The sequence below is a fragment of the Oryzias latipes genome, chromosome 4 (assembly GCF_053564925.1).
Source record: "Oryzias latipes strain Hd-rR chromosome 4, Olatipes_Hd-rR_3.1".
Lineage (NCBI taxonomy): Eukaryota > Metazoa > Chordata > Actinopteri > Beloniformes > Adrianichthyidae > Oryzias > Oryzias latipes.
The window spans coordinates 11,311,858-11,325,039 of NC_136240.1; the positions used below are offsets into that span (position 1 = coordinate 11,311,858).

Consider the following 13,182-nt stretch of genomic DNA (forward strand, 5'->3'; position numbering starts at 1 on the left):
AGAATCCAAGTTGTTTAATGAAGACTTTTTGTACTAATCCCAATTTAAATTTCAAAAGACATTATAGATGTCAGTAGCTTTGGTTCAGGTAATACAACCAATCAATGTCAAATTCCTCAAACACATTTTTTATCTCAGGAGCAAACACAAAGGAAGATTTTGCCTAAATGCAAACAAATTCAAATGTAGTTGTGGGAGGCATACAAACCTTCGTCTCTGCTGCACAGGAATGGCGAAAGAGGTGCAGCTCATCTGAATCATTAGCCTCTGCCTGATGTTTCTGCGCTTTGCCCTGCTCTAATTAATTTGTGTCAAATCTAGATTTCTCTTTGAAGTGCTAACCTTACACCAGCTCTCCTTTTTCTATCCCTGCATTTCGTCTCCATCCAGGTGTTTGGAGCTCCACCCCAACAATCTCTTGGCCCTCATGGCGCTGGCAGTGAGCCTGACCAACACTGGAATGCGTCATGACGCCTGCGAGGCCTTGCTTCGCTGGCTGAGACACAACCCAAAGTACAAAAACCTCCTGAAGAGCAAAGCTCACCTGGTAGGATCCCCAAACTCCCAACGAAGAATGTCCAGTGTTCCCATGGGCAGGCATGACAGGTTAGATATTTATATTGCATATATATCTGCCATATTGAACATATATATCTGCCACATTGAAAACTTAGATCTGTAACACCCCCTGCCTCCATGGAAAAAGGGACCGAGCATAGATTTCTACTCGTAAAGCACCGGTGTATCACATCCAAGTAGAACTGACAACCATCACTTTGTCTGCAGACCCACCTCTAAACGCCGACCTCCGCTGACAAGAAATTCTTTCCTCTGTTTAATTTATGCCACCGAGATTGATGTCTAATTGTTTTTTTTTTTTCAGTTTGGCTGTGACAAATGTTTTTTCCACTAGTTTAATGAAAAGCTTTTTCAAAGTTTGAGCAAAATGCTACAGCCATCATGTCCCTCTCCTCTACATGAAAGCAGCAACACAGCTGGCCTTACCTGACACACTGTGACACCTAGACCAAGTCCTTGTTGCTTCCCTTCTTTACAACCAGAAAAGGTGATGATGGTGTGAAGAATTCAAAGGTTTCTGGTCTTGAGATGAAAGAATACAGGAGACCTAAAATAAAAAAGTAAATAACTCCAGTTTATGTTCATTTTTTGTTTTCCTGACTTGGCATTCTTTTCAAATGTTTCACTTAAGACGTACACAGATGAAAATCATGTTAACATGTTCTGGCCTTTTTCTAATGATGGCAAACATATAAAGAGAAAATTAAGTTCAAATTGTATTTCTAAATATTTCTTTATTCATATTGTTGTGAATCAGGAGCAAACGATTTGTTTAATTTTGATTTTGGCTAAAAATCAGACCATAATCAAAAGAACACTGGGAATTATTTAAAAATAGCTCAAAAGATGGAGTAGATCTTAACTACTGTGACAAAAATATTTGTTTGTTCTTTAAAAAGTTGTCTTCCTATATTTTGTGTGCAAATCACAGTATCCCATTAGTGTATCAAAGAAAAAACCAATAGCCCATAGGGTTATCCATCCATCAGTTAAACCTTTTTTACATTGCTGACTTCATTCCTTTTGGATTATGTTTGTGTAGGTTTCCTTTGTCCAATTCCAACATACTGCTCATTAAAATGAAATAAAAATCTCTAATAAGAATTTTCTCGCAAATATGGTTTAAAATGAGTATACGTACATAGAAGAAAAACACACGCTTCATTGCTTCAAGAAATAATCGCTTCAAGCAATTCAAACATTGGCTGTCTCATATGAAAGCACACTCTCAACATATTACAAAGATGTCTATATTGCTGCAGTGTGACACAATGAGCTGTTAGAGAAAGTATTTAAAAAAAAAAAAAAAAGCCTCCAAAGATGCAGAGCTAGCCATTCCAGAGCATAAGTGACTCATAATCAAGCAATGTATTTGGGTTTTGGGGGGATAGATTTGTAGTACTTTTCAAGTTTACAGGCTGTACATCCCTAATTCTGGACTGGGGTACAGTGGTTATCACTCTTACCCGACGATGTCCTGGTAGAAACCCCATATGGTACCTGTCTGTGTGGAGTTTGCATGTGTGGGTTTTCGCCGGCTTCCTTCTAGAGTCCAAGAATGTGCCTCTTACTGGTGAATCTAAATAGTTTTAAATTGGTAGAACAATGCATAGCCTGCTTCAATGCATAGCCTGCTGTTTTCAACCATTAATCAACAATCGGAGAGTAGTTTTCTTTCCCTTCACCAACAAAGACAAACTGAAAAACAGACAGAGGGTAAATTAGCTACACCATGAACAGCTGTTTATAATTAACTAATAGTTTGATTATAGGAGGAGCCAGAAACAATCTAACTTGAACATATATTCTTTATTTAATCAAGTATTAGTGAATCAAGAAACAATTCTCATTTACGACAGCCAGATAGAAGAAAAACAGCAAAGGAACAAGAAAGCAACACTGCAGTAGAAATGTACTGCAGCCAATAAATAGGATATAATATACAGCCAGGTGTTACAGGGAAGTACAGTGGTTCAGGTGGTTAGAACCACATGCACTGATCTTGGAAAACAGCTTGAAAGTAGTTCTTAAAAGCTAACACTTGTGTGAATGTGCTGAGCCTCAGAGGGATTCTGGTCATTAGCAGCAAAAGAAAAAAAAAAGATGAGCAACGAAAAAAGGCTTTTGGAATGACAAGATGAGCAAACCAAGTAAACTAAAAGAAAGACAGCAATTCTCATTACTTCTTTACAATTTCATTGAAGATTTGGGAAACTCACAAAAGTCAAAGTTTGATTTTTACTTAAATAGGTTTTGCTTTTCAAATAAGGAGATACTTTAAGGTTGTTGTTTTTTTGCTGCTTTTGATGTTACATAAACTTTGTTTTTTTATATATATTTTTTCCTGAAACTTCAGCAATAATCTTTCCTAACTTTTTTTGCCAAGAATATTTGTATAGCTATAAACGTACAAGCTCTTTGTAATTTGTCAGGACAAAAACAGGCCTTGTGAAAATTAAAAAAAATAATAGTTTTATTTAAAGTCCCACTTCGATCACCTTTTGATCTATCTTTTAATTATGAATATTGCTTTTTTTTTGCCCAAAATTGAGAAACCTGTGTTGTTTTCTAGAACATAGTTTCTGCAGAGCGGTAGTAGTTCATTAAAATCTCACCTCTGAGTTGTGGGCGGTACTGTTGATGCAGACCAAGCCCATCCCCGCTTTCCATCATCCTTTTACTGACATAATAGCTAACCCTCACAACCCGAGCCTAACATTACCGGTGCAACAAAAATGCTGTGCAATATTGGAGTTTTGAGCCAGATGCCAGCTTAGACAAGGAAAGCGCAGACATATATGGATCTAGTCGTCCATTGGATGCTTTAGAATCGACTTGAGCAGGGAGCTCGTGGCCTGCCTATTTTAGCTTCTACATCACAACAATAAGCCTTTTCAAACAGTATTTTTGTCTGCTTCAACAATTTGAATAAAGAAGTACAATTTTAAGCTTAATTTTCTTTATATATGTGGCCTCCACCATTGGAAAAATGCCACAAGAACATGTTAAAAGCACAAAAAACTTGGTTTTCATTGGACTCTCCAATCTAGCAAAAATGCTGCATGTCATTCTTAAAGGATCAGTTAGAGTCAAGTTTGTACTTCAGCAAAATATAATCAGTCAGACAAACATAGTTTGGTCTCTCAACTACAGCTGTTATTGGTTTCAGGGATCCAGAGTGCAATGTGGAGCTCATGGATGACTTTTTACACATATCAGATTCAATGGGCCTATTTTTTTTTCTCCTAATGCAAAGTAAAATCATATCTAGTCATTAATCGTCTAGTCAGTGCAGAAAGATACAGGAACAACCCAATTACTGTGCTCTCCCTCTAGACAATGCCCTGTCTTCTTTTTCATTTCCACTGCAGCCCATCACACTTTCTTTATCCTCACAATCTACCTCTGAGCCCCTCAGCCTCCCTTCTCCCTGCCAGCCGTAATTGCTTTACTCTTCATCTCTTCCTTTGACTTCATGGAAAACAACACAAATAGAACTGTCAGCAAAATAACATGTAAAATAGAGGGTAAATATAATTTAATAACCCTAAACCTTCAGCATTTCAACAGTTACTGATTCTACTCAAACTCATATTTAATGGAAATATGACTAAACTCCCACTCACTCAATAACACTCCTCCACCCTCCTGTCATTCTCTTTTTCCTCCTCACTGTCCTCTGCTTTCGGCACTCAATAAATACGAGTTGACTTGCATTACAGTGTACTTCACAGCTCTGCAAACTTAGGAGTGTGCCGTCAGTAGCCTTAAAGATCCACTAATCCTTATCTTTGTGTGTGTCTGTGTGCGTTCTCTTCACAGCTCGCTGCTACCAGAGGTCAAAGAGCTTTTCCTGGAAGCAGTTCAGCAAAACTCGGACAACGTTGACCCGGATTTGCAGACAGGCCTGGGGGTGCTGTACAATCTCAGCGGAGAGTTTAACAAAGCTGTGGAGGCCTTTAATACAGCCCTGTCAGTGCGACCTGAGGTACAGTAGCCCTCACACACACACAGGCAGATTAGTCAGAGTGTTGCCGTGATGATGCTCTCGGCTGATTAAGCCATCAGTAGAGGAAGAACTTGTTCAAATACAAACATTAACATCAAAGATAAAGTAAAATAAAGGCCTAATCTTAGAAATAGATTTTTGTGCTCTGTTAGAGATAGATTATGTGAAGAAAAAAATCCAGATATGCTCATGTATCATTTTAGATCAGGTGTGACATTTGGAGACCTTCTTCCTTATAGTTGCTTGTAATTTTGATGGATCTCCAAAGATATCATAATTTTTCAAACCAGTGGGCTAAATTGTGATTCACTAAAATTCTGAAAGCTAAAATCAATCATTGGACTTTTTTTTTCCTAATTAAAAAAGTATTTTTCTTGATGTGATCTGAGTATTGCCTAAGATTAAGTAAACTTTTTGAGTGGAATTTTTCTTTCAACACTTTGACAACCAAAGAAGAGTAACACTAAAACAATGCAAGTTAAATTAAAAAAAAAAGAAAACAACCTTGTCAATAGAGCAAAAAATAAAATGTGTTTAGTTTTATGACTTGTCATTGTTAGTGGCAGAATAACAGGGACCAACCTTTTACTTAAAAGTAATTTTGCTTGATTTCAGGGCATTATAAGCTTTAGCATATTGTTAATACACATATTGGAAAGAATATTTTTTTGGCATTAAAAAAGGATTATTCCTATTTTGTCTACCGAAATGCCTACAAATATGCATAAAGATAAATAAAGGGAGAGGTGATGAACTTTTCTGCAGCTTATGCTTTGTTGGATAAGTGACTTTGTTTGCATTTCCATGCAGAGAATTGTGGAAAACTGGAAACCAAGCGTATAAAATCCAGACTTTAAGGAATAATTTTTTTAACCCATTTTGTGCATCAACTGGTAAAAATTAAGTCTAAAAAAATCTATGTACTACAACTGGGTCTACAAAGTGATTAATCCGTTTCACCTTAAAGTTACCTGAGGGATTTCTACATCCTAGGATGCATTGTCCTTTAATAAACAAAACAGCTCTTTATGAACCATGTTATGTTCAAATTCCTTGACTACTCACTATAGTTCAATTTAATCTGTTTTATTTATACAGCCCATACAACACAGTTGTCTCAACGGGCTTCACTTATTGTACAAAACATATAATCAGTTATAAAATACAATAACTGATAGCGAAACAAAGAAAGACTAAACCAAACTGGGCATCCCTGTCCTTGGACCCTCCTTCTAGGTTAAGGAAAACTCCTAAAAACAAATTTCAGGGGGAAAAAAGAAGAAGAAACCTCAGGGATGTCCACATGAAGGAGGGATCCTCTCCCAGGACGGACAGGCGATGTACCAGAACTCTGAGAGAAGAATTAGCTTATCCAACTCTACAACTAGATGTTTGAATAGTGTATATTCAATAATAGTAATTATTGACAAACACACCTGTGGCACATGATGAAAATCAGAATAACACAGCTTCCCGTTCCAAAATCCTCCATCAAATGAATCGGAGAGTGCTTACAGCTCACCATGAGCACATGGGATGCATTGCAGGTTACCGTGGAGAGCAAAGATGTCTGACAGCTAGATGGATTAAGCTGGCAGCAAAACATCCCCAATAATGAAAAGTTAAGAAACATTTTGGGCTGATACAAAATATATTTTGATCAACTACAGCAATTTATAGGACTGCTGATTATTTGCAGGATATTGAAAAAAAAATCCAAATAAGTTCAACGAAAAAAGTTTGCAAATAAAAGTTAGAAAGATGATTAAAATGAAAAATCATATTAGTGAATATTAGAAACAATATGTACTCTGCCAGTCAACTCTTTTCATCTTCTGTTTTTTCTTCTAACGAACAGCAGACATGAAGCTCTGAAGCATGGGGGGGAGCTCATGCAAACAGACGCAGTCAGGCACGCCAAACCTTTTCAGCAGCACTTGAAGCAGACAAAATCTGTCCTTGTGAACTGCTGTCTGGCTTACATATGCTCTCAGTCAGGAGGCTGCTTGAGCATTTGAGATTAATGCCTTTTCACTGAAAACAGTCTTTTGCTTCATAGAGTTCTTTTAACTTTTTGACTCACGGACGTCACAGTAAGTAACAAATGAAGATACTGATGTTGGAAAGCCACAAAGTGAGAGTTTAGACGTTAAATATACGGGAAAAGCTTTGATTTGTGCGGTGGTGCCCCAAAGGCACCTGAAGGCAGCACAACTTTAGCTTTACTTCAACCATGCAAATCGGCTTTAGTCCTTCATGCCTTGTCCGAGGGACACTGGCTGCTGTTTAACCCAATGTCCTACATTTGACTTGGAAATATCTGTCCCACCGCAACAGACACAGCTCTGAACACAAAGGGGAGAATTACACCCTTCTGCAGGGATAGACGAGAGATGAAAGATCAAATAATGCATGAGGCTGTTGACCTCTGTGTACCTGCAGGCAGATTAATCAGTAAGAAAAGGCCGTGTCACACAGACACTGTGTACATTCTGTGCATTTTTCACCTGTAAAATTTTGGTCTTTTTGGTATTTCGTGATACATGTGGCATATACATGAATTATGAGTGCTTCTTGCATTCGTCCTTCATCAATGTGTGCAGATATCCGTCAAGCATTTCTGGTGACGGGTCTTCACATGAATTCGAGTTTGAGCTGTTCAAAATTTTTGGTCGGTTGAAAATGATTCAGTTTATGCACAGTTTACGTATTCTATACGCAAATAATTTGTAAATCTTACCAATTGTGGGGGATTTTTGCGAGCTGCAAGCGCAGCTTTGCTGCTTTCCACGACCGTTCCATATGTGGCTAACTGACTTTTCATGCATGAACCACTGATGGATAACTTTAATATCCCATTCAAATTACATAACTGACATTTTTAGCCAGATTTAACTTTCTTAACTTAATTGGTCATATGTATATTCACATATGACCAATTTTTCTCCATGCAATATGCTCAAAATTTAGGCAGTGGGTGTGTGACATGGCCTTAAGCCTGGAAAGTTGTGACTTTGCTCTGCTTAAATAACTCTTCTTGGGTTACTTTATGTGAACTCAATGCTTCCCAAAGCACATCTTTGTGGTTTGGGCTTCATGAGAACAGAAGATTACATTTTGGTGATTACACACTGGCACTTCATGCTGAAAGTGCAGAAACACAGCTGAATAATTCACCTCTATTCCACATGCACACCACTTCTTCGCGTCATTGAACAAAGATGCCTAAACAAGGTCACATTGTACATTTTGTTGAACTTTACAAAATCTCCTTTTTTTGTCACCATCTGGCCCCCCCTGAATCAACTGTGTGCTCAAATCAATTCAGGACTATTTGTTGTGGAATCGCCTGGGAGCCACGCTGGCAAATGGGGACCGGAGCGAGGAAGCAGTGGAGGCTTACACGAGAGCCCTTGAGCTGCATCCAGGGTTTATCAGATCTCGCTACAACCTTGGCATCAGCTGTATTAACCTGGGGGCACACAGGTGAGCGACGTGGAGCTGTGTTTAAATGAAAAAAACAACAACATTCTTGTTTGATGTAGAGGGATCAGGTGTATCTAACTTTCAGGAGTTACATATGTTATAAACCCATGTAATACTTAAAAAAATAAACTTCTTTATATGAAGTTTTATTCAACTAGGAAGAAATTGTTTAAAGACCCACTCCATTCAGCGTTTTAGTTGATTAAAATTGTTCCCAGTGGTCTTTTAATTATAAGTATGCAGTTTTTAGCCAAAATAAAAAAACCTGTGTTGTTTTCTAGCGCATAGTTTCTTCTGAGCGGCAGGAGTTCATAAAAAATGCAGAGTTGGTGCAGAGAAGCCCTGCCCCCTTTTTCCCCTGAGAGCTTTCTGTCTACATAATCTCCCACTAGCTTACAGCCCCTCGCGACCCCAACCTAACATTACCGGTGAAACAAAAGTAGTGAGCAATATTGGAGCTATCCAGCCGCACAGTTTTGAGCCAGATGTTAGCTCGAACGAGGAAAACAAAGACGTCCATGGATCTATTTGTCTGCAATTGGAAGCATCAGAAGAGAGCCTATTTTTTTATATCACAAATATGCTATTTTTACATCTGCTCCTGATTCACAACAATTTAATTAAAGAAATACCCAAAATTGCAATTTAAGCCCAATTTTCACGATATATGTCTTCCATCATGAGAAAATGCCACAAGAACATCTTAAAAACATCAAAAACACCATTTTCATCTAAGTGAAAAAAAAGAAATGCAATATATAATGATTATTATATTATTGGAATTCTGTTCTTTATGTCTGCATTTTTATGCTAACTCAAATCTAACCCCTTTTTTGTGCCCATTGTGAATTGTTTACCTTTTATGTTGCTTCATCAGAGAGGCGGCCAGTAACTTCCTGACTGCCTTAAGTCTGCAAAGGAAAAGCCAGAGTCATCAGCAGTCCCACCAGGTGATGTCTGGAAACATCTGGGCAGCTTTGAGGATAGCTTTGTCAATGATGGACCAGCCGGAACTCTTCCAGGCCGCCAACATCGGAGACCTGGATCTTTTAATGCGGGCTTTTAACTTAGATATCTGAAGAGCGGGAGTCAGCGATGATCTCATCTCCCCTTTAGCCATCCTCCAATCTCAGCCCATTTAGTAAAAGCCCAGGGTGAGCACGTCAGAGTGGACATGTGTTCAAGACAGAAGTGTGTCCTATGCACATCCGAATGAACTACAGTCATTCAAGCTGCCACCTTTTACCCTTTTTTTTTTTTTTTGGTAGCTTGGAGCAGGTTGTAGCGGCCGGTTCTTCCAGCGATTTGGAGTGACTGCTTTGTGATGAAATTTGCACGGCAATTTATGATTTCCCTGAAGAGCACAAGGACGAGCGAAGACTGTATGAGCAATGCCTTAGAGGACACATCAATTAAAAGCTGACTCATCCAGTGGAACAGAGCTGAGACAGGGGCAAGAGCCAGTTTTAAGACTCCCATAGAGGAAGCCTCACTAACTGTTTGCAAGAAAAAGGAGGTTATATGGGGGGGGGGGGGGGGGGGGGGGGGGGGGGGTTACTGACTCAAGACTTTTTTTCTAACAAGCAAACCATATTTAGTGAGCAAATTTTAAAGGCTGTATCCCATGGACTGAACCTTTATATACCATTTCTGGCTTATCCTGCTCTCACTCAATGGAGAGTCTAAATACTGCATGAACGAGCATTTTTGAGTATGAACTTAAAAATTAACTTAATGTAAAACTTCTCCCTTTGCACTTAAGACAAATAGAAGATTTCCTCTACCCATGTGGAATGTGCAAGCCAGGATGTAAAGCCTTACCCATATGCATGCAACAAATATTTGTTTATACTATACTTGCTAGACAAAAAAAAAAACACCAAGCCATTTTCTGACTGGTTTCAAAAATATATTTACATAACCACATTTATCTGACCTTGAAAGCTTTCTGTGTCTTCAATTTTTTATGCTTTAAATACTTATTTATTTTCTTTACATAATGTCCCAGCTTATATATGCTCCATTTTTTCTGGACAAACACATGATAATAATTCGGTGGTGTTTATCTGTTTGAACCTTTTTTGTGAAAAAAAATTATTCTTTTTTTCTTTTTTTTTTCATGAATGAAAAAAAAATAATAGTTTGGGAAAAATTGATTTATTCTTCAAAACTTGTGGCATTACTGAAGAAGCCTTTACAACTGATGTACATGTTTCCTATTGTTTTGTTTTGCAATGCAGCATAATACATGAAGCAGCGGCCTGGGATGGGGGGTTTGACGAACATCCAAACACAAACATTTGTACCATTGCTGCACTTCCAGAGGCAGCAAACTGAGTTTACCTCAGCCACTGTGCATCAGTCAAATATTTATGGAAGTTGGGGCAGAAAGTTGCACATCTTAGGTTGTTTGCTTTACCTCCTGAATAGTGCAATTAATATAAATATGCATTTTTGTTTGTATGATTGCATCAAATTCCAGGACCCTCCTCTTTCTGATCCCTTCATCAAAAGCTTATCCGTGAATGTTCTTTGTAGCTAGCTGCCTCCTTTGCACTGTAGCCTCACCATGTCAAGTGAACTCTGTGCTTTTTTTGTGCAATGCAGGAAGTGATAGATAATCTGCTGTACTGTAACGCCCAGCACATTTTGGTGTTTGTCTGGCATGGCCACAGTTGCAGTGTGCTGTTGAAATGGGTTTATTGTCGGCTCCTATGCAAAAGGTCATGTTTCATGTCACCGTTTTGAATGGCCGCCGCGTGTGCATCTCCCTTCCTGGACCAAATGGAGGTGTTGATCCTATGCTCTGAGAGAATGCTATCAGGGAGGCACAGAGAACCGCACGAGGAGCCATTCATCTTCCTAACTGTTCAGATGGGATGCCACGCTCTGTGTGAGGAAATAAGTGTTTCATAAGGAAGCTGAGGGAGAACAAACATCACCCACCTGAAGTGCAGCTTCAGTTTCAAAAATTTGTGGCATAACAATTTTTTTTGCCCTCAAATATTAAAGCGAACAGTTTCCTTTTGCTAAATGTTTTTTTTTTTTTTTTTTTTTTACAATTTTTATACCAACGAGTAAAGGTTTGGCTAGAAAAACATGCATTAACAAACGACTTTATGAAACTTAAGAATATGATGATTAAAGGAGGGTTTAATCGATGATATTCATTCATTTAATGCAGTCAGGCTAGTTTTTTAGCTCAATGTAAACCTTACAGATAACATAGAAGAAAATGTATGCCACTTTTATGACCAAAATAAAGACTTTAACTGTCAAATTTTAAAGTTTGTAGTTAAAGTTATGGGTAGTACAGTAAACGTAAAAATTCTTTGGTGCCATAAAAACATGATGTATCTAGAATTTTTCTATGCCAAAGTTGAACATGTTTTAAAAACTTTCCTTTGATGGGATTCGTCATCCCTGATTCACAAAAATATATTATGAGCTGCATCAATGTAAAGTAGTTCATTTAATTTCTATTTAAAGTGACACAAATATACTTTTTTCGTTATTACTAGAGATTTGAACTAAAAGTTTGACCGAGCTTGAACTTGTCATCCAATTTTAAGGCTGTGTCACACAGCCACTATGTACTACGGACATTTTTTGCATTTTCCACATATTTCGTGACGCATGATAGACCTAATTCATGAATTTTTCTTGCGTTTGTCAATCCTCAATGTGCAAAAAAATATCCATAGAGAGTTTCGGCCGACAGAATTGGGTTTTGAGCTGTTCAAAAGTTTGGGTCGGTTGAGAATTACGCAGTTTATGCATATTTTATGTGGTTTATACACAATTATGTAAATCCTATGCAATTGTGCATGATTTTTAAGGGATGCATGCACAAATTTGTGGCTTTCCACGACCCTTCCACGTATGTCTAACAGACCTTTCACGCATGAACCACCAATGTGTAACTTTTATATTGAGGATGTGGCGCGCATCACGTTAAAATTACGTAACTGAAGCACGTATTTTGGGCCAGATTTGGTTTTGCTTTAAACTTAGTTCCTTCATGATACATCTGTAACAATGTCGCATTAAGACTTTTTTTTACGTATGACCAATTTTCGTGCGTGCAATAAACGCAAAATGTACATAGTGGCTGTGTGACACGACCATTAAGATTAGTTGTTTTTATTTCAAAACTTCACTTTTTTTTTTGCCGCAAAAAGTTACACTATGTGTATTATTGTTAAGTATGATCACTTTTCTTTTATAACTCCATTATGTTTTTTTTGTTATCCTATACCTTCTCAGGTAAATTGGCCCAGCATGGCGCATGCTCCAGATGATCAGCTTGAGGCTGACCGCATGTTAGATTCCCAACTATGGGGTTCTTTTAACCATCTGCGTTTTTTTTATTTGCTTGCATGTGAGTGCTCTTATTGCTTTTACTCACGTATTCAGATGATGTATACAAAGATGTTCTCCTGCAATATTTCTAATCTTAACATTAAGTGATATATACTGTATATAGTTAGTAATTATACAACATGACATTTCTACTGAACAGGTTAAAGTAAAAGTCAATGACAGTTTTAATTAAACTGAATGAGATACAATTTGGGCTCAAATTGGTAATTTGGGGGGTATTTTGGAATTGTATCTTCTATGGACTCCAAATCACTGTAGTAACCCCAACCTATAAAGCGTAACAGCATCTACCTTCCATCAGACCTGAAATTCATTCTAATTGCAAAAAAAAATAAAACATTTTAACTCTTTAACCTTTTGCAGTTTGCTACCAACAATCCAGATTTATGGCTGGATTGCCTGCAAACATCACTGCTTGGCAAGTATTAAAAATATGCAATGTCTATTTTTATATGTAAAATAATACAGCAGCTGCACTCATATGATCTTAAAATCAGAATTTAAATGGCATAATTTTTAAATAATGACTAAACTTTTCTTACCATCAGACTAAACGATAGCACTAAAGAAAGAAACATTTAAAAATTGAAAAGCACAAAATAACATCCCAAATTATTTGAATACATTTTTTTTTTGTTTCTTCACGTCATAAAATAAATAATATGCACTTTAACTCTGCATAAACAAAGCCTCTTTCCTGTAAAAATGTAATATGGGAGTATTTT

At 37.5% G+C, this 13,182-nt stretch overlaps 1 protein-coding gene across 3 annotated transcripts in view; it reads left to right on the plus strand.

Annotated features, from left to right (window-relative positions):
* pex5la (peroxisomal biogenesis factor 5-like a) overlaps positions 1-9,951 on the plus strand; it is a 94,942-nt gene extending 84,991 nt beyond the window's left edge. For all 3 annotated transcript variants that reach the window (XM_023954138.2, XM_023954139.2, XM_023954140.2), the window contains 4 exons: positions 391-606; positions 4,402-4,567; positions 7,917-8,074; positions 8,952-9,951. In XM_023954138.2, the coding sequence (XP_023809906.1) occupies positions 391-606; positions 4,402-4,567; positions 7,917-8,074; positions 8,952-9,153 (742 nt within the window). In that variant the 3' untranslated portion in view covers positions 9,154-9,951. The remainder of the gene's footprint in view (positions 1-390; positions 607-4,401; positions 4,568-7,916; positions 8,075-8,951) is intronic.
* The last annotated feature ends 3,231 nt before the right edge of the window (positions 9,952-13,182 follow it).